Below are 21,158 nucleotides of genomic sequence, written 5' to 3'. Positions count from 1 at the left end.
CCCCCAACTGTACAAAAATTTGTAACTACACGAGGCCATCGTCCCCCCACCCCCATTTTCTTCCTTCACTGAATGGACCAAAAGTCTCTCTGACCTATCAGTCAGTTCCATGTTTATACTTTATCACAGCTGTCTCCAATATAACAAAGAAACATCACCGTTTGAGATTTGACATCATTAACATGCACGACAACCTGTGTACTGTGAGGTAGGACATATTTCATATCCTTCCATTTTAACAGACAATGTTATAATTGGATTCTAGGTATCCACATGGTTGTTTGCTTGCTAGACGAACACAGAGTTGAACATCACAAACAATGTATAATTTACACATGCCACTGATATAGAGTTACATAATACGTAAGTAGACTTTATCTTTCTACTCTTATGTACACAGTTGCTATGTTGTAGATATGAGTGTACATGCAATTGTTTGTTGACGTGTCCTGACATGGGATGGAGGGAAGTAAGGGGGTTTGTGGTCAGTCTGCACTATCCAAGCAGTGAGGAGCACATGCAGAAAGACAAATTCCCAGTGAAGGCAGGTTGATATCTTGGATCAGCACCAAACACTGTCACAGAGCACTTATGAAAGATGCAGATTTTAGGACTTGACAGTATGGTTGCAGCAGGAGACTCATGGAATTCAGGGGTCTGATTAGCTATTTATTTGTGATCGGACTAACTATGACACTAAAGGCTAATTCTAAACATTACAAATAGCAAACGAGGCAATTGATTGGACAATAGATGTCAGTGTTTGAAGCCAAAGGGGCAGGTGTCAACAGAAGTAGCTAACTCTAGCAGCATGTTAAGTACAAAGTTGACAGCACCACTCTAAGTGAGACAAACAGACATGTCGGAGCTTACCAACACTGGCCACAAGCGACATGGAGTCAGCACCCCAGCGATCTGACTGAGAGCTCCCTCTGAATACAAAAACATGAGTTTTTAAGGAATTGTGGTGCCAGACCATTTCTCGATCCACCAACCCACCGGCATTTAACAAGCTATGGGCAATCTGGCAAGTCGTTCTGCACCTCCAGGGCACCAGTGGCCAGCCACATTTAGATTCTTCCCCTACTCCTACCCAGTAGGTAGGGATGCTTCTGGATTTTACATTAACAAACTCCAAGTTTGGTATCAACAGTGCTCAGCTGAAAGCTAAAAGTAACTGCCACTCCTATTATGGCCAGCAACAACAGTGTTTTACATCACTTGGCCCCCCCTTCTGTAGGTGGGGACTGCTGTAGTAGCACTCTAACCTGTAGAAACCCACTGACACTGCAGTTCTCAGTAGCAACTACCAAGCTTGCTGCCTCTGTTTAGACATGCCTTTTCATGGCTGTATTCTACAGTGACACCTTACAACACCATCTAGGCAGTTGATGGAGTTAAGAGATAATTCTCTGAAGTGAAGCTTTCCCCCCAGGACAGCTGCACAGGATGCCTGAAATATGTATCATTCTAGTGTTACTATTTATCCCCTGTAACCTAAACTCTACCAATTTTCCCCAATTTTCCCTGCTCTCTGCATTGTGTCTCTGATTTCCTACCTTGGAGTGTCCTTGACGGCTCCAAAGAGCCTTAAGTGTAACAATGTACAAGTCATTATGCCATCAATAAATAACATTGTTTTCTCTGTATTAGATGCCACTGATGGTGGGTTATACACCCAAGCAGCAGTTTGGCTATTAACTATATAGAGGAGTAATTGAGCTGCAGACAAGCGCAACAAATATACAGATATACATTACAGCTTTCAGCCTAAAAACTTCCTTCAAAAGTAGAAAACACACGCACAAATATTCACACACCCACAACTTATGCATACACATGACCACACTGGCTCTACACAATCTGGCCTCAACGGCTGGACACAGTGGTCACGCCTCTCTCTCTCTCTCTCTCTCTCTCTCTCTCTCTCTCTCTCTCTCTCTCTCTGTGTGTGTGTGTGTGTGTGTGTGTGTGTGTGTATGTGTGTGTGTGTGTGTTTCCATTTCAGAAGAAGGTTTTCTGGTCAAAAGTTCAAATGTGTAGCTGTCTTTTTGTTGGCTTGTTTGCAACTTAACATCTCCTTTTTATAGTGAGCAGCAATTTGTTCTTGTCTTAGTATTGTCAATATCCCATCATGGACTTTTCACTGTTTGGTTTGGCTATTAAATATTTTAAATGCAGCTCATGTTGTTTTTCAAGCTGTTCTTTAACAAATACTTACAAGTTGTGGAGTACCAAGCTTTCACTACTTTTATATCCTCAGGAAACTTATCAAACGGCTTTTATTGAAAAATTGGGTTGAAGATACTGTGCCACAAAATATGTATTATGCCACATTGTCACTCTATACAAAGACAGTCACAGTGATTGCCACCACAAAATTTCATTGCTGGGTGTTGTTGGAAAAGCAGTGGGCTGTATGTGATGTGTAGACTGGAGAAGCTCACAGATCATGTGTACCCTGGGTCTCCATGTGAGTTTTGAGGTTGGTAATCTACTGTTGCCATGATATGATATGACAAGATTTTCACACACTGAAAATTCAGGAAAAGTGGCATGAACAGAAATCCCCAATGTTCATTTTTTTCATTGACCTGGATAAGGTTTTTACTTTACTCATGAAGATAGTGTCTCCTCCAAAACTAGTGAAGATGATCAGGGCTTTTCAAGACAATATGGAGGGCGCTGTGATATTTAGCAAAAGCACATCTGACCCATCTGTTGTGGAAAGGAAAGTACTTCAAGGTTGTGTACTGGCATCTACCATGTTTGGTGTATTGTTTTTGCTAATTTGAGAAAGTGCTTTCAGCAAATAAACGGGGGGGGGTGGGGGGGGGGGGGGCATATTTACATACCAGGGCTAACAGGAAACTTTAAAGCATATCCCCAATCAGACTAAAGCGCTATCTTGCTAGCTTACTTGTAAACAACCTTTTGTTCAATTATGATGCAGCATTCATTCTACATACCTGGACATCTTCAAAGGCGTGAATAAATTTCCTATTGCATGTAAGCTCTACTCTACACTTGTGAATGTAAATAAAACTGTTGTTATGGTGCAAGGCTACACAGATTTGCCTACCATAAGATTGGATGGCTCCTTGCTGAATGTAGTTGACAAATTCTGTTACCTTGGCTCACTAGTGTCACAAAATGCCTCTCTAGATGACAAGACAAATGCGAGAAATGGCAAAGCGGCCAACACTTTTGAGAAGCTAAGCACATGGGCATGGGACAATAAATACCTTACAGTGACAACAAAAATACTTATCTATCCAGCATGTGTGCTGACACACTCTTGTACACAGCTAAGACTTGGACATTATATGCTAAATAAGAATGTAAGCTCAACATCTTTCATCAGGGATGCTTACAAAATATTTTAGGCATAACATGGAGGAACACAAGAGATGTTCCTGAATACTGTGAAACTGCCAATTACCACTGTCACTCTCAAGGAATGTCACTTGCAGTGGCTAGCACACTTACAATGTATCACTCACTTCCATCTTCTCTGACACACTCTATACTTTGAGATAGCATCAGCCCAGAGACTTCTAGGAAGGCCTGCACTGCAAGTGACAGATCACGCCAAGCACAAGATGAAGGCATTTAATATTAACTGCAACAAATTGAAGGGTGTCACTGAGGACTGCAGCAGAAGCAGAAGACTCATCAAGGATTGCAGCAAGACAAAGCATGGTTCAACAACTTAGTTTTGGAATGAGCATATAGACATGATTATGACTATCCCCTCTTTCGGAATTGTATACACCAGCCGACATGACCTGCAAGTGCCTGAAGTGCCTCCATAATGCTAGTTGTATCTTCTGCCAGCAAGTATATGCCAATGAGGACTTCAACAAGTCATGAATGTAAAACACTAAAATGGACTAGAGTGTCTGTAGAAGGATAAAATGATTGGTACAAGCCGACTCATGGGAAAATATAGCCCTCATTTATATTCGGAAGGCCCTTTGATTGTGGCACCATACACAATCATTAACCTGGCTCCAGGGAGGTAGGGTGCCCTTCCCTATTCCTCCACTGGAGTAATTCCTGTCTGCCGCATCCACGTCGCGGGGGTGGGCATCCTACACTTCAGTAGGCCCGAGTGCTAGGATGGCTGAGTTCAGGCAGGGACCCAATCCTATCACGGAACCCATGCCCAGGGTTATGGGTGAAGACCTTAATGGCAGCGACGGCAGAGAAGGAAGACTTCGGAACGGCGTAGCTGGCAGATGAGGCAACCCTCCTTTCTGGGGATTAAATGAGAAGGGAACCACTGCCTTGTGGTGGAGGATAAACTCCAAAGGCTAAGGGAGACAACCCCAACAGAAAATCCTTCCTTGCGTTAGGCCTAGCAAGCCAGTAGGAAAGTCTTCATATATTGCTTTCAAAACACAGACGAGCCTCGGAACGAACCACTCAGGATTTGACCCCACTGCTTCTTCAAGTACTGGTGCAAATGATGGGAGACCTGATGATATTCATCAGTACAAGAAGATGAAACCAACTGGACTAAAAAAATAAACCAAATATTGGCACCCTTAATATATTAACACTCAATGGAAAAATGGAAGAAATGACAGATGTACTAACAGAGAGGAAGTTAGATATATTGGGATTAAGCGAAACAAAGTGGAAGGGAAAAGGTGAGAAGAATTTGAGCGGAGGAGGAAAACTGTACTAGAGTGGGAATAACAGGTCTGGAAGAAATGGTGTGGCAGTGATGGTGAATAAGAATGTACAAAGCTGTATTGAAAATGTGAGATATATATCAGACAGGATCATAATCTTAAACCTGAGACTCCAAAAAGAAACACTAAAAGTAATCCAGATTTATGCACCTCAAGTGGGATGTAGCGAAGAAGAGAAGATGGACTTTGAAAATGTGTTAGAAAACCATATAGAGAGTGCCAATATAGTGATGGGAGATTTTACTGCACAGGTAGGCAAAGACAGAAAGGGGTTTGAGCAAGTATTGGGATATTTTGGATATGGAGGCAGAAATGAAGAAGGGGAAAGACTCCTGGATTTGTGTCAGAGGAATGGAATGAAAATAGCAAACAGCTGGTTTATGAAGAGAGAAAGTCATGTTATCACCAGATACAGTTGGGATGGAAGAACGAAGAGTGTAATTGATTATATTCTAGTAGATAGGGAATGGGGAGAGAAAGTAACAAATGTGAAGGTAATTCCAAGTGTGAGTGCAGATGGAGACCATAGATTACTGGTGGGACAATGGAAAATGAATCAGTGTGTGAAAAATAGAAAACAGAAGAAAGTGATGAGGATACGAGATTGGAAATTGAAGGAGAGTGAATGTGCTGAGAAGTACAGAGAATTAATAACACAAAAATTTCCAAAAGAAGTTTTCTGCGATATAGGAAAAGAATGGAGTTTATTCAAAGACACTTTAGTCGAAGCAGCACAAAAAGTGTGTGGCAGAACATCTGGAAAGGAAAAAATAAGACAGACAAGTTGGTGGGATGATACCACAATCCAAGCAGTTAGAAGAAAAAATGGAGCATGGAGAAAGTGGTGGAAAATTAAAAATGACGAAGACCATAAAAGATACATAGAGGAAAAGAAAAAGTGCAAAGAAATAGTGGAAACAGCAAAGAAAAAGGCATGGGAAGAGTTTACAAAAAAAACTTGAAGAAGATGTGAAGAGCAATAAGAAAATGTTCTATAAAATGATGAAAAATAAAAGGAAGGCTTCTGAAGTACCAGTAAAGATGGAAACAGAGGATGGTACCATTATGGAAGATCCAGGGAATATAAAAGATCTCTGGAAAGAACATTTTAAGAAGCTGTTAAACGCTGAGGAGCAGGTACATGAGGAAACAACAAATAATGGAGAAATTGAGAGAAGTTGGGAAACAGAATTAATACAAATTACACGGGAAGAAATGGAAAAAGCTGTGAAGAAGATGAAGGGGGGGAAAGCCCCAGGACCTGATGAAGTATCCGTGGACATGATAAGAGCAGCAGGTCCAGTGGGAGTGCAGTGGCTGTATAGAGTACTATCAAGCATGTGGAGAAATAGTAAAATACCTGACGACTGGAGAATAGGAGACATTGTTCCCATCTTCAAAAAAGGCAATAAAAGACTTTGTAAAAACTACAGAGGAATAACCCTCATGAGTCATACAGCCAAGATTTTTGAAAGAATTTTACTAAATCGAATAAGTGAAAAGATAGAAAAGGAGCTGAGTGAAGAACAGCACGGGTTTAGGAAAGGAAGGAGCACGATCGACCTGATATTTTCTATCTGTCAACTGATGGAAAAAAGTTGGGAGTATAACAAAATGGTGATAATGGTTTTTATAGACATAGAAAAGGCATATGACTCAGTTGACAGGGAAAGACTCTGGGAAGAACTGAAGTAGATAGATATAGAAGACGGATACATTGATGTTGTAAAGACAATGTACAGAGGCCACAATTGTAGAATTAGAACACCACTGGGGAACTCTGAATACTTCGAAATAAGACAAGGACTTAAACAAGGAAGTATTCTATCTCCTGCACTTTTTAATGTTGTGATGGAGGGAATGAATAGGGCAGTTAAAGATATAGTAAAAGAAAAGGACAAAAAGATGATTTTTGCAGATGATATGGTAATATGAGGTGATAAAGAGGTAGATGTACAGTTACAGCTTGATGCGTGGAAGGAAATAATGAAAAGGTATGGATTACAAATAAATAAAGATAAGTAGTAGTAGTAGAGGGGTTTTGGGCACATGACAGCAAGGTCTTCAGCGCCCATTCAGTAACTTAGTGAGACGGGTGTCAAGAAAAATCCCAGAACAGGAATATAAAACGGAACAGAAAACATGCGTAATAATCGTCGAAAAACATGTGCTCACCCACACCAAAGCGTGGGATGAAGCAGAGCGTCAGCAGTAAAACATGAACAACACAGGAAGAAAATGATAGAAGAAGCTAAAACAATGTAGCAGATGGAAGTGGCTGGCTGACCGCAAGGAAAAAAGGGGAGAAGTCAGCCACTCTGCAATACACTAAAACCTCCAACCTAAAATTTTAGGCCAGAGTCCAGACACATCACAAAACTTAAAAACCCTAGACACACACGTCTCATCATTAGCTAAAACAGAAGGCAGATCCCCAGCAATTTGTGCTTCTGCCCGTGCATCACGGTATAAAATGCAGTCTGTTAAAATGTGTCGGACAGAGATGTGCACACCACAAGCATCACAAAACGGTGGATCCTCCCGCTGTAATAAAGAGCTATGTGTGAGAGGACAGTGCCCGATCTGAAGACGTGAGAGGGCCACCTCCTCCCACCTGAGCAACCGACAGGAGGAACGCCACGGCCGAGTGGTTGACTTTATCAACAACAGTTTCTTGGCCATCACCGCCAGCCATTCGTCCTCCCACAACTCCATGCACTTCCTGTGGAGTGCAGCAATGACTGACTGCAAGGGAATAGGACACTGGACCACATCCTGCTCTCTGCAAGCCTCCTTAGCAGCCCGATCGGCCTGTTATTGCCCCAGATGCCAACATGACCAGGCACCCAGCAGAAGGATACTTCTGTACCCCGCCGTTGGAGCAAGTACAATTGGTCATGTATCAGCTGGACCATCGCCTCAGTCGGATACAGGTTCTGCAGTGATTGTAAGGCACTAAGAGAATCGGAGCAGAGAAGAAATGGATCGCCCCGAACACGATTCATCTGCTCCAGTGCCTTCAGGATCGTGTGGAGCTCCGCTGCGAAAACGGTATATTCAGCAGGGAAGCGAATCCGGGTAACTTGATCAGGGAACACTACAGAACAGCCAAGGAAATTCTCCTGTTTGGAGCCATCAGTTTACACGACAGTAAAACCGTGATGCACATCTAAAATGTTAAAAAACAGACATTGGAATGTAAAATCTGGTGTGCGATCTTTCTTAAAATTAGTCAAATCTAAAATAAGTTTGGGTCTCCAGAGGAGCCAAGGTGGGGATCTGCTCCAACCGCGACGCAAAACATGAAGACCAGCCATAGACATCGCAGCGAGGCAATCCTGTGCGCGAATCCCATAGGGCTGCATCGCACGTTGCCGGTTATGAAATAACTGTGCCAGAGGAGGCTGAGCAATGGCAGGGTATGCAGGGGTGTATGGTGTGGACAAAGTTTTATACACCTGGCGCACTGTAAGTAACCGTCGCCACATAGGAAGTGGCGGTTCACCAGCCTCTGCACAGAGACTTGGTATGGGGCTAGTTCGGAATGCCCCAGTGGCCAACCGAAGCCCTTCATGGTGCACAACGTCCAACATCTTCAAGTAAGAAGGCCTCGCAGACCCATACACCGTGCACCCATAATCGAGCCAAGATCGCACAAACGCCCTGTAAAACTGGAGCAGACAAGTCCTGTCAGCTCCCCATGTACTGTGGCTGAGATATTTTAAAATACTTAAAGCCTTAAGCGACCGCCATTTCAGGTCTTTAAGATGAGGTAACCATGTGAGCTTCGAGTCAAAAATGAGCCCCAGAAACCTCACCGTGTCTTTAAAAGTGAGAATAGTGTCCCTCATCCGCAACTCAGGAAAGGTTAAAATCGAACGAGAATGGTTAAAAAGAACACATACAGACTTCTCAGAGGAAAACTTAAAACCACTCTTCTGCGCCCAGTCATCCAAACGTCTAATCATAAGTTGCAACTGACGAGTTGTCGTTGCAAGGCTTGAAGAAGAGCAAAACAAAGAGAAATCATCCACAAACAAAGAACACTGGACAGGACATTTCACTATGGACGTAATGCTATTAATAGCGATGGCAAAGAGAGTCACACTTAAAACGCTACCCTGAGGGACACCGTTCTCCTGCTCAAAGCGATCAGACAGGACGTCACCAATTCGGTATCTAAAATATCGTGACGAGAGGAAAGACTGAATAAAAAGAGGAAGACAACCCCGAAAACCCCATTCGTGAAGTTGCTCCAGGATGAGACGCCTCCAAGTGGTATCGTAGGCCTTCTCAATGTCAAAAAATACACCTAGAAGGTGATGACGGCATAGGAAAGCTTGTTGTATAGCCGCCTCCAGTAGGGCCAGGTTATCGAAGGTGGAACGAAACCACCTGAACCCACACTGAAAGCGACTAAGGAGTTGCTGGGATTCTAACATCCAGACAAGGCAGCGGTTGAACATCCGCTCCAAGGTCTTCCCTATGCAACTAGTGAGGGCAACACTACGATAGCTACTCGGGCTCGTGCGGTCTTTCCCAGGTTTTAAAAAAGGGATTAAAACTGCCTCACGCCACGCGTCAGGAAAGTGACCCGACGCCTAAATTCCATTACAAAGTGTGAGGAGGATTTCTTTGTTGCGCATTGTGAGGTGCCATAGCATACTGTAATGGACCCTGTCGTCACCAGGGGAGGTGTCACGAGCTCCAGACAATGCAGAATCCAGCTCCCACATAGAAAATGGGCAGTTGTAAACTTCATGAGATGTGGACTGGAAGTTCAGACTACATCTCTCAGCAACGGCCCTATGGCGCTGGAAACCTGGATCCTGACTGGTTGTTGCAGTAACTGTGGCAAAATACGCTGCCATAGTCTGGGCAATGTTTCGCGGATCCGTGTGGAGAGTGCCGTTATTCATTACAGCAGCTATGGGACACCTCCCTCCTCTACTAGAAATTCTCCTGATGGTCTCCCACACAATGGAACTTTTGATGGAACGAGTAATGGTGTTCAGGAACTGTTGCCATGACCTCTTCTCGCTCTCACGAATAAGGCGGCGACACCTTGCCCTCGCCACCCGAAATACTGCAAGACTCTCAGCAGTCGGCCGAGACCTGAACCGACGCAGAGCCGCACGCCTGGTCCTGATGGAAGAGCGGCAGTCGGCACTCCACCAAAGCACAGGTGGCCTCTTCCGGGGGCCCATGGACTGTGGAATGGATGCTGCAGCGGTGTGGTGGACCGTTTCGGTAATATGATCCATCCACACCTCAACAGTTGCACAGTGTTCGAATTGGGCCAACTGGCTATAAAGTATCCAGTCAGCTCCACTGAGCACCCATCGTGGTGGTCTCCTTTCGGGGCCCACGCCATCTGGCAGGTGAATCCAGATGGGGAAATGATCACTGCCATGCAAGTCAGCGACCACTTCCCAGTGAGCACTGGCGGCAAGAGCTGGAGAGCAAAGCGAGAGATCAATGGCAGAGAACGACCCAGTCACTGTGCAGAAATGAGTACTCTGTCCTCCATTGAGCAAGTAGGCACAGGATGACAGGAGAAGCCTCTCAATTGCTCTACCCCTGGGGCAGGTAACTGCAGAGCCCCAAAGCACATTGTGGGCATTAAAATCACCACAAATAATGAATGGTTGGGGGAGCTGTGTAAGAAGGTCGATGAGGGCCACTTCATAAAGTACCTCATGTGGGGGTAAGTAAAGTGAACAGACAGTCAATGGATGACGTATTTGCACAGACACAGCGACAGCCTGTAAAGTCGTCATAAGCGAGAGAGGCGAGGAGTGGTAGTCCGTCCTGACGAAAATACCTACACCTCCTCTAGCTCTCTCTCCACGCAGGTCGTCCTTTTTGTGGAGTGTATAGCCTTGCAGCTCAGGGGCGTATGAGGGATGGAAATAAGTCTCCTGGAGACAGAGACACAGTGGTCTACCCTGAGAGAGTAGACGAAGTTTCTCCACATACGTCCTGAACCCTTGCAAGTTCCACTGCAGTATAGGAGCCATCTATGTTGGGGGTAGCACCTTCATCCTGTCTCTCCGACGGGGCGGGGAGACCGCAGCAGGTGGATGGGCAGGTGTGGGGTGAGCTGATTGCCCCACACACATGTCGTATTCCATCAACTCTGGGGAAGAGTCAGATGAAGCCTCACGTAAAACAGCCGCCGCATGGTCAGACGGTTTACTACGGGATTTGACCCGGTGTTGCTGCGGTACAGGAGCTTTCTGTGGTTTGGTGGGCTTTGGGGGAGCTGATGTGGGAGTGGTAATTGGCGCACTGGGCTTGGGAACAGCCTCAGCTGTTGAAGGCGAAAGGGGCTGCCCCAAGTTCGCCACTACACCCTTGTCTGCCGTTCGAGTAGGGGCTACCAGCTCTGAAACACTGGCTGTGTTGCAAGTGCACTGACAGCTGCAGGTGTTAGTGCCAACACTCACCACCTCGGTCTGCGTTGAGGCATCGACTTTTGGAGTAGGCTTCTGAACCAGGGATGCGAAAGATGTAGCAAATGTGGGAGGTTGCATCGACTTATAGATCTTCTTGGCCTCACCATAGGGGATTCGCTTGGTTGTTTTGATTTCTTGGACTTTGTGTTCCTCTAAAAATATTCGGCAGTCCCTACTCCAAACAGGGTGGTTCCCAGAGCAATTAATACATTTAGCCGGAGACGAGCAACCAACTCCTTCATGAGCAGCCTTACCACAGTTGCCACAAGTCGCTTCACTTTTGCATCCTAAGGTGGTATGCCCAAAACGCTGGCATTTAAAACAGCACATTAGGGTCGGGAAATAAGGCCTCACACTAAGGCGAAGGAAGCCAGCTTTAACATGTTCAGGAAGTTTTGCGCTACTGAAGGTCAGAATAAAGGAGTCGGATTTGACAAGATTGCCATCAACCCTCTTCATGATGTGTTGGACATCAACGATACCTTCTGGAGCCCACTCACGTTGCAGTTCGTCCTTGGGAATGTCAACTAGATCCCGGCATGTCACAACACCTTTGCTGTAGTTCAAGGTGCTGTGCAATTCAGTGTCTATGGCATACTCTCCAAGACATTTAGCAGATTGGAGTTTAGTTGCTTGCTGGGAAGTGGAAGTTTCCACTAGCAAGGTCCCATTACGTAAGCACTTCACCGATTTCAAGGAGCCACGGATGCCCTCCAATCCCTTTTGTATATAGAAGGGCGAAACCTTCTCGAAACTACCCTCCTTCCATTTCGCAATGAGAAACACATTCTGAGCACCAGAATGCATCCTGTTACTAAAGACTTCACTTGTCAAAGATGTGCTGCAGTCAGGGGGACTGACTGCACGAGGCCTCTTCAAAGACTGGGTGTTAGAACCCTCCAGCGGCCCACCCTTTCCACTGGGAGGAGGAAAAGAGGATTTCGAAGGATCCATCTCGGTCCCACGAGGAGCTAGGGAACTAAAAGTCCACCTAGACAGAGCCCCGTGTGCCTAGGTAAGCCTTATACAACTGAGGTGCGGCAGGTTCCCCAGAGGTTGCCCGCTAATGACTGTTCCACCTCAACAGCCATGCATCTCATCGGCGCGCAGCACACCTTGAGATTGAGGGGTTGTTTATAGAGGTTTATTCCATCCTCGCGATCCGGACGGCCAAGTCAAGATCCCCACTCCCTGAGACACACAACATTCCACTGCCGCGCCGCACGGTGGTCGTTGAAGCACGCCCAGAGCTTACGGTGACAGGGGACTGGCGGCGCCTACCAGTCCCCAGCTAAGGAACCCCGGGGTCACCAAGCCTGTACCCAGCAAATAAATAAAGATAAGAGTGAAGTAATGGTATTTGGAAGAGAGAAAGGAATCATTGGAAATATTACCTTGAATGGAGAACCTCTCAAAGTGGTAGAAAGTTTCACTTATTTAGGGAGTGAAATATCTAGGGATGGAAGAATAACTAACGAAATTAATAGGAGGTTACAGAAGGGAGGAAATTTCAACCAAACAATAAAACATCTGATATGGAATAACGAGGTTTCAGAAAGAGCAAAACTACTTATGTATAAGAACTACTTCATCCCTATTGTCACCTATGGTAGAGAAACATGGACAATGACAGAAAGGGACTGGAGCAGACTGTAAGCAGGGGAAATGAAATTTCTCAGAGCAAGTTAAGGGAAAAACAAGAATGGACAGAGTAAGGAATGTAGAGATTAGAAAGGACCTCAAACAAGAAAGTATGAGAGAAGAAACGTCCCAGTGTGAGCAAAGTGAATGTGGAGCGCATATCAAGGACATTCATAAGGAGTCCAAAGAAATTGGTGTCTCATGCATCCTGTGAACTCTAAATAGCTCCACTGACAGTGTGGAAAGTCCTGCGAAAGAAGCTGTCTATGAAACCCAATCAAATTGGAGCTGGTGCAGAAGCTCAATGACGATGACAAAGACAAGCATATTGAGTTTTTCGCAGTTTGCAACAACTGAGTGAGGATGGGGATGGCATTGTTGATTGCTTAATTTTTAGCAACGAAGCCACATTTCACACTAATGGAAAGCAGAGCTCAAGGAGAGATTATGGGAAGTGACTGCCACAGTCAACAATGCCATGTTGGGATGAGTATGGCAAGAATTCGATTACTGTATTGATGTCTGCCAGGTCACTCATTGTTTTCATATCGAATGTTTGTAAAAAACTTTCAGAGTTTCTTTTCAAAATGCAAATATGTATGACACCTGTACAATGCTTAGTTATTGTGCAATAAATAATTGAAAGTGTTCCCAGATTTTATGTACACCCTGTACAATTCTGTAGCCATTTTGTGCACAGTAATTCACGCACACTAGCCCTGTTCGATCATTCAAAGGTCTTCACTCAGCAAAGTTGGTCAGAAAGTCAGAGGAGAAGGTTATCATTCACTAATAGCAATGACAAAATCGAGCTGAGATTTATCATAATAAGACGATAATGCATGAGGCTTTATGGTTCATTAGTTGAGGAATTTGGATGGAAACCAGAAGATGCTTGACTTATATCACAGATTATTATGTCAATATTTGTTTTTGACCCTTTACTTGATTACAGTCTGTCCTCCAATTCTTGTATACACAAAGAATGTCCCTTTGTAGTTCAATTTTAATGTAAGCTGCCGTTCACACTTCCCTCTTCTGCCTGATTACTGGACTAGAACATAAGAATGCATGATGACAACGGCAAAATTTTGTCCATTAGAGCTATTCTAGGAGTTCAGTTTGCATTCATAATTGCTTTACTTACCCCATAAGCTGATGAAAACTCTGACGCTAAAATGCCATTTGGGTGTGCTTTCATCAGGCGCTTAATGTTGCAAACAATGGTAGAAGGTAGCATTTGACAGTCATTTCCTTTGTCCTTTCCATTTCCACTGGCTGAATGGTAATTGCCTAAAAAACAAAAGCATTTCATGTAGTAGAACATAAGAGAGCGTAATGACATTAACTATCAACAAAAAAAAGTTTAACTTACTTTCTGAGGTTAATACTAATGGAAACACATATTTTTCATCAAATCTCAATATGTGGGTGGCACATTCAAGGAATTCTTCTATATCATCGAATCCTTGCATTATGTGAGGGAATTTTGACAATACCTCTCTCTTAAGAACGTCTACAGGAGCGCCCTAAAACAAAAATGCAGTGTATGTGTAAAATTAGCTAAAGATCAATAATATATCAACTGACTGCAACTTGTGTAAAATAAAACAAAGGCAAATATTGGGGGATTGGAAACACAGAGAAAGAAATTATGCTAGCAATATGCATGACACACAAAACATAATTAAATAAAATGTTACACATTCATGCCCTCCTTGGAGCATCTAGTTATTTTGACAATATTGAGTAGTTCACAGCAACACAAAACAAACTGAAAGAGAAATATTGCATTTTCTAATCAGGTCTATAGTTAACTAATTAATGGAAAATCTCATATAAAGATGTGAAACAATTACTAACAACGAGATAGAGGGGCTGGCCAGTACTTACCTCAGCTCAGTACAGCCGATAGAAACACGAAAGACAACCGAAAATTTAAGTTCCTAGCTTTCGGAATAAATGTTCCTTCATCAGGGAGGAGAGAGGGGAAAGAAAGGGAAGAAGGGAAAGTGGATTTAGTTACTCACAACCCAGGTTATGAAGCAACAGGGAAAGGAAAACAGGGAGGGTAGCAACGATTGAGGCATGGTTGTCAGAGGGAAGCCAAAGATATTCTACTGTAGGTACTGTGCCAGCTTCAAACCAAAGAGGATGCATACAGAAGTAAAGAGGTGTATAGTATAAAGATGTAGGTTGAAAAGATGCATGAATGGCTAAAGAGGAAAGGAAAAGAGGAGAAGACTGAAAAGTAAATGGGAGTGAGGTTGTTTAACGTAGGTTCAGTCCAGGGGGATGGTGGGATGAAAGGATGTGCTGGAGTGCAAGTTCCCATCTCCGCAGTTCAGAGGGACTGGTGTTGGGTGGGAGAAGCCAAATGGCACATACGGTGTAGCAGGTTCCTAGGTCCCTAGAATTATGCTGGAAGGCATGCTCCGCTACTGGGTATTGGACATCTCCTAGGCGGGCAGTTCGTCTGTGTCCGTTCATCCACTCAGCCAGTTTAGTTGTTGTCATACCAATGTAAAAGGCTGTGCAGTGCAGAGCAGGCATGTCAGCTGATAAATGACATGTATAGTTTCACACGTGGCCCTGCCTTGAATTGTGTATGTTATACCAGTAGCGGGGCTGGAGTAGGTGGTTGTGGGGGGATGCATGGGGCAGGTTTTGCAGCGGGGTCGGTTACAGGGGTAGGAACTGCTGGGTAGAGAAGGTAGTCTGGGAATATTGTAGGGTTTAACAAGGATGTTACGGAGGTTAGGGGGACGACGAAAGGCAACTCTGGGTGGTGTGGGGAGAATTTTGTCAAGGGATGATCTCATTTCAGGGGTTGACTTGAGAAAGTCATATCCCTGGCGGAGTAATTTATTGATGTATTCGAGGCCAGGATAATATTGGGTGACAAGGGGGATGCTTCTGTGTGGTCTGAGGGTAGGAATATTGTTGTTGGACGGGGAGGAATGTATTGCTCGGGAGATCTGTTTGTGGACAAGGTCTGCAGGATAGTTGCGGGAGAGGAAAGCACTGGTCAGGTTATTGGTGTAATTGTTGAGGGATTTGTCACTGGAGCAGATACGTTTGCCACGAATACCTAGGCTGTAGGGAAGGGAGCGTTTGATGTGGAATAGATGGCAGCTATCAAAGTGAAGGTACTGTTGTTTGTTGTTGGGTTTGATATGGACAGAGGTGTGGATGTAAGCTTCAACAAGATGAAGGTCAACATCCAGGAAGGTAGCTTGGGTTTTGGAGAAGGACCAGGTGAAATTCAGATTCGAAAAGGAGTTGAGGTTATGGAGGAAATTAAGGAGTGTTTCTTCACCATGAGTCCAGACCACAAAGATGTCATCTATAAACCGATACCAGGCCAGGGGAAGCAGCTATTGGGTCTTCAGGAAAGCCTCCTCCATACGGCCCATGAAGAGGTTGGCATAGGACGGAGCCATCCTGGTTCCCATGGCAGTTCCCCTGATTTGTTTGTAGGTCTGGCCTAAAAAGTGAAGTAATTATGGGTGAGGATGAAGTTGGTAAGTGTGATAAGGAACGAGGTTTTTGGAAGATCTTCGGGTGGGCGTTGGGAGAGGTAGTGCTCAAGGGCAGAGAGACCATGGGTGTGTGGGATGTTTGTGTAAAGGGATGTAGCATCTATGGTGACAAGAAAGGTTTCAGGTGGGAGAGGAGTGGGAATGGATTTGAGGTGTTCTAGGAAGTGGTTTGTGTCCTTGATGTAGGATGGGAGTCTGCGGGTGATAGGTTGGAGGTGTTGGTCTACCAGAGCTGAGATACGTTCTGTTGGGGCTTTGAAGCCTGTTACAATGGGATGGCCAGGATGGTTCTCTTTGTGGATTTTGGGTAATAGGTAGAAGGTAGGGGTATGTGGCTCAGGTGGAGTGAGTAAGTCTATGGAAGCCGTTGTGAGGCCTTGTGAGGGACCTTGGATTTTTAGGATTTTCTGCAGCTCAGTCTGGATGGACGGAATGGGATCCTGGGTAACAGCTTTGTAGGTTGAGGTGTCGGAGAGTTGATGCAGTCCTTCTGCCACATACTCCACACGGTCAAGTACCACAGTTGTGGAGCCTTTATCCGCCGGAAGGATTACAATAGAGCGGTCTGTTTTCAGCTGCTTAATGGCACGGGATTCAGCTGGGGTGATGTTGGGGGTCGTCGGGATTTTCTTCAAGACCCCGCTGCAAAACCTGCCCCATGCATCCCCCCACAACCACCTACTCCAGCCCCGCTACTGGTAAAACATACACAATTCAAGGCAGGGCCACATGTGAAACTACACATGTCATTTATCAGCTGACATGCCTGCACTGCACTGCACAGCCTTTTACATTGGTATGACAACAACTAAACTGGCTGAGCGCATGAACGGACACAGACGAACTGTCCGCCTAGGAGATGTCCAATACCCAGTAACGGAGCATGCCCTCCAGCATAATTCTAGGGACCTAGGAACCTGCTACACCGTATGTGCCATTTGGCTTCTCCCACCCAACACCAGTCCCTCTGAACTGCGGAGATGGGAACTTGCACTCCAGCACGTCCTTTCATCCCGCCATCCCCCTCGACTGAACCTACGTTAAACAACCTCACTCCCATTTACTTTTCAGTCTTCTCCTCTTTTCCTTTCCTCTTTAGCCATTTATGCATCTTTTCATCCTACATCTTTATACTATACACCTCTTTACTTCTGTATGCATTCTCTTTGGTTTGAAGCTGGCACAGTACCTACAGTAGAATATCTTTTGCTTCCCTCTGACAACCATGCCTCCATCCTTGCTACCCTCCCTGTTTTCCTTTCCCTGTTGCTTCATAACCTGGGTTGTGAGTAACTAAATCCACTTTCCCTTCTTCCCTTTCTTTCCCCTCTCTCCTCCCTGATGAAGGAACATTTATTCCAAAAGCTAGGAACTTAAATTTTCGGTTGTCTTTTGTGTTTCTATCGGCTGTACTGAGCTGAGGTAAGTACTGGCCAGCCCCTCTATCTAGTTGTTAGTAATTGTTTCAGGTCTATAGTTAGTAGTACAAAAAAAAAAAAAAAAACAACAGAAAAACAGTACTAAAATATTAGTCAGAAATACAATTTTAGCCTGATGAAGTCCGCACACATCAAATATTTAACCTAGGTTAAAAATTTTTATTTATGTTGTATTCTTCAACTTATTACACATTTAGAAATTACATTATCATTAGATCTGTGGTATACAAAATGAAAGATTGGTGGCAACGTGCTTTTGTACCCACATAAATTTGAAAACCAATTTATAACATACAATATATGTTATTACATCAAATTTTGACTTTATGACTATAAATTACAACTTTAAAATAATGAGACAAACTGCTGGCCTCTACTTAAATTCAGAAGAAAATTCTCAACAATGAGAGAAACTGCTCTAGTTTTAATCATTATTAGTTCCTTCCTTGGGGAGGAACGAGGGATAAGTTGAGGAAGGTTAGGAAGAGAGGTCAGGATGTGAGGGACATACAAGTTGTAAGAGTGAGGGGAGAAAATAATTAAGGGGAAGGTGTCAGAGGGATTATTAAGAGGTCACAGATATTCCATCAGTAAGCTTCAGTCTACAGATGATAGAAAGACAGAGTGAGAAAGGTGAAAGAGAGAGCTTACATAGTCCTAGGAAATGAAAGCTGGGGAAACATTTGTAAATAGCACTGAAATTGTAAATTTCAAATACATTGTATATTGCAATGATATTCTGTATACCAGTGGTGGAAGGGTGTTTATATATCTAGTGCAGTTAATAAAGATTCCGAGAGCCAAATAATTTGGATGAAGAAACATGTGAAATGTGTGTTAAACTTGGTAATCAAGAGCTTCCTGTTGAAGTTTCAAGATCACCGAGTGGGTCTTCAATTTTCCTTAACCTTCCATCATCAATCTGCATCTCTGAACTGTAGTATGGGTTTATATGGAGGACATGGACAGCCGCTCTGCACTTTTGTCTTCTTGATGAAGGATCATAATCATATAACTCATATGTGATGTTGACAAGCAACGAAGGCTATAACACAGCTCAAAGTACCAACTTGTTAATTTTTCTGATAGTCCCCACTTCCTGCACAGGCATCGAATAATCACACAACCCCTGGATTGTCACTCACTGGCTAGTGCTTAGCGTTATAGAGCTCTCAGTCTCTGTTTTGGGCATCCAGGGTCCATATGCAAGCCAACTGCCTTGCATCTTTAGCTGTGGCGATAAAGCATTTCATGTAGTCATCCTAAGGATAGTCCAGTTGAAATGGGAACAGTGTACTGACTGTCATTTCTGTCCTGCAATCATGGAGCAGAAAAAAATGGTGCACTGTGAGGCCATTCATCCATGGGGTGGTAGGTAGTTGTCTTCCTGTAGGTGATGTTACAGTGTGGAATTACCTCAGACACTTGTCTTGACTCAAGAATTTTTCCACAATCAGAGGTCATCACGTACTGTGTTCCATGCCTCAAAATGATATCGTCTATGAGGAACTTTGCAATTCTGCAGCTTCAGCAGCTAGCACATTTTTGTTCATAGCATAGTGGGGGGAGATAGTCAGGGCAAATTATTATACATTAACTCCCATTTGTCGACTTTGTAAACCTCCCTGAGAGGCTGCCTGCAATTCCACAGAATAGCACTGCTGCAGGGAGAATTAATACCAGATGCCCCAGAGATAGTTGCAGTATGTGTTTCCATCATTGGCATTGCTTACAATAGCCCACATAGTATGTAACAGATTGGTGTAGACTTTGCCAATGATGCCTGAATCTGATTTTGTATAGGGCCTCGGGATAATTGCCTGTAAATGAGCTGGAACAATGAGCAACCATTTCTGCCCCATGCATCATAATTCCTCTTATACAATGCTCCGTTTATTAATTGGAATTCTCCTTCAAGACTTCTAGGGGTTTTAGCATACCAGATCTTCCCTCTGTTCAGCAGAAATGTAATTTAATGCAGAGATGAGTGAGATTTCACTCACACAAATGCACTTCGCAAAATGAATCATCGGAAAGCAGTCGATGTCCTTGTGTTTGCGTCCACTGTTGAATATCACTCCGAGGTTGTATTACAGAAGCCTCAGTGCCCATCTTGCTAGACAACCTGACTAAACCCTTCAGGCTAGTCAGACAGCATAAAGAAAGGTTTGCCAAATAAATACCCCCAGAACTTCTTGATGGGCCAAACAAATGCAAAGTGCTCTTCCTTGGGCTTGAAGAGAAGTCTGGAAGCATTCACTATAATCTTTTTAACACCTTCCTGTATTTGTATTACAACTGCACCTCCTCCATATCTAATAGCTAGGCATGAAGTTAGTCTCCATCATTCTCACTGCACAATGCTAGAACTGGAGAAAATGTCAGCACCTCCTTAAGCACAAAGAAATATCCTTCTTGCACCTCATTCCAGCACAATTTGATATCTCCCTGCAGTAGTTCTTGCAAGGGGTGCACCTTTGTACAGAACTCCTTCATGAACTGCTGGTGCTGCAAGGAAATAGCAAGAAAATTCACATCATGAATATGCTGAGGAGTCTGAAAATCTGTGACCACCTTTTTTTTTTTTAACTTAGAATTGGGACAGATCTCATTGCCACTCACTACAGATGAATGTTCAGAGAATAAGAAATTCAGCCTTCAATTGCAAGTGAAGGCTGAATTTCTTATTGTGTGAACAATTCACAGTTGCTGAAGCACTGCATTATGTTAAAGATTTGTAAATAGTGGAATGTGCATAAGACAATGATAGTGTGATGCATTCAGTGCAGGGAGAGAGGGAGAGAGAGAGAGAGAGAGAGAGAGAGAGAGAATACTTTGCAGTGGTGCCAGTGTGTGAGGCACTTTTCAGATACAGAGGTGGTCTATATCTGAACACACTTCAACAGAGTTACTAGACAGCAAAGATGTTCTTCAAAAGTCTTTGAAAAATGAACATCACCAGACAGCCCATTTAAGGTGCCCAAGCAGGTTGTACCTCATACGTTCAAAGATGACTGAAGCATTACACAGTGTGGCCATCAAGAGTTATGAAAACAGTCATTTCCTGGCCAACCTCATCAATTTCAATTTGCTAGTAGCCTGTCTTCATGGCCATAGTTGAGAAGTACTCTGCTCCTATCAAGCAGTCTACTGTGTCATCAGAGTGAGGTAATGGACAGACATCTTTCTTCATGATTGTTCAGTTGTCAGCAGTTGATGCAGAAATGCCATGTGCCATCCTTCTTTCAAAGATCCACAGGAGAGGGCCACAGAATCTTTGAAGTTAAATTATGTCATATAGCAGCATATTCTCCACTTCCTCCTGGATTATCTGTCGTTCAGCTGGTGACAGTATACGAGTGCTGGCCAATTGGTGGA

The 21,158-nt window shown here is 44.0% G+C and overlaps 1 protein-coding gene across 3 annotated transcripts in view; it reads right to left on the bottom strand.

Moving 5' to 3' along the window:
- LOC126267134 (uncharacterized) overlaps positions 1-21,158 on the bottom strand; it is a 126,926-nt gene that overhangs the window by 68,189 nt on the left and 37,579 nt on the right. For all 3 annotated transcript variants that reach the window (XM_049972057.1, XM_049972058.1, XM_049972059.1), the window contains 2 exons: positions 14,175-14,328; positions 13,947-14,092 (listed from right to left, as the gene is read on the bottom strand). In XM_049972057.1, coding sequence (XP_049828014.1) covers positions 13,947-14,092; positions 14,175-14,328 — 300 coding nt within the window. The remainder of the gene's footprint in view (positions 1-13,946; positions 14,093-14,174; positions 14,329-21,158) is intronic.

Source organism: Schistocerca gregaria, chromosome 4 (assembly GCF_023897955.1).
Source record: "Schistocerca gregaria isolate iqSchGreg1 chromosome 4, iqSchGreg1.2, whole genome shotgun sequence".
Classification (NCBI taxonomy): Eukaryota; Metazoa; Arthropoda; class Insecta; order Orthoptera; family Acrididae; genus Schistocerca; species Schistocerca gregaria.
The sequence above is the reverse complement of the archived record's forward strand: the minus strand, read 5'-3'. Positions and strand labels throughout refer to the sequence as shown.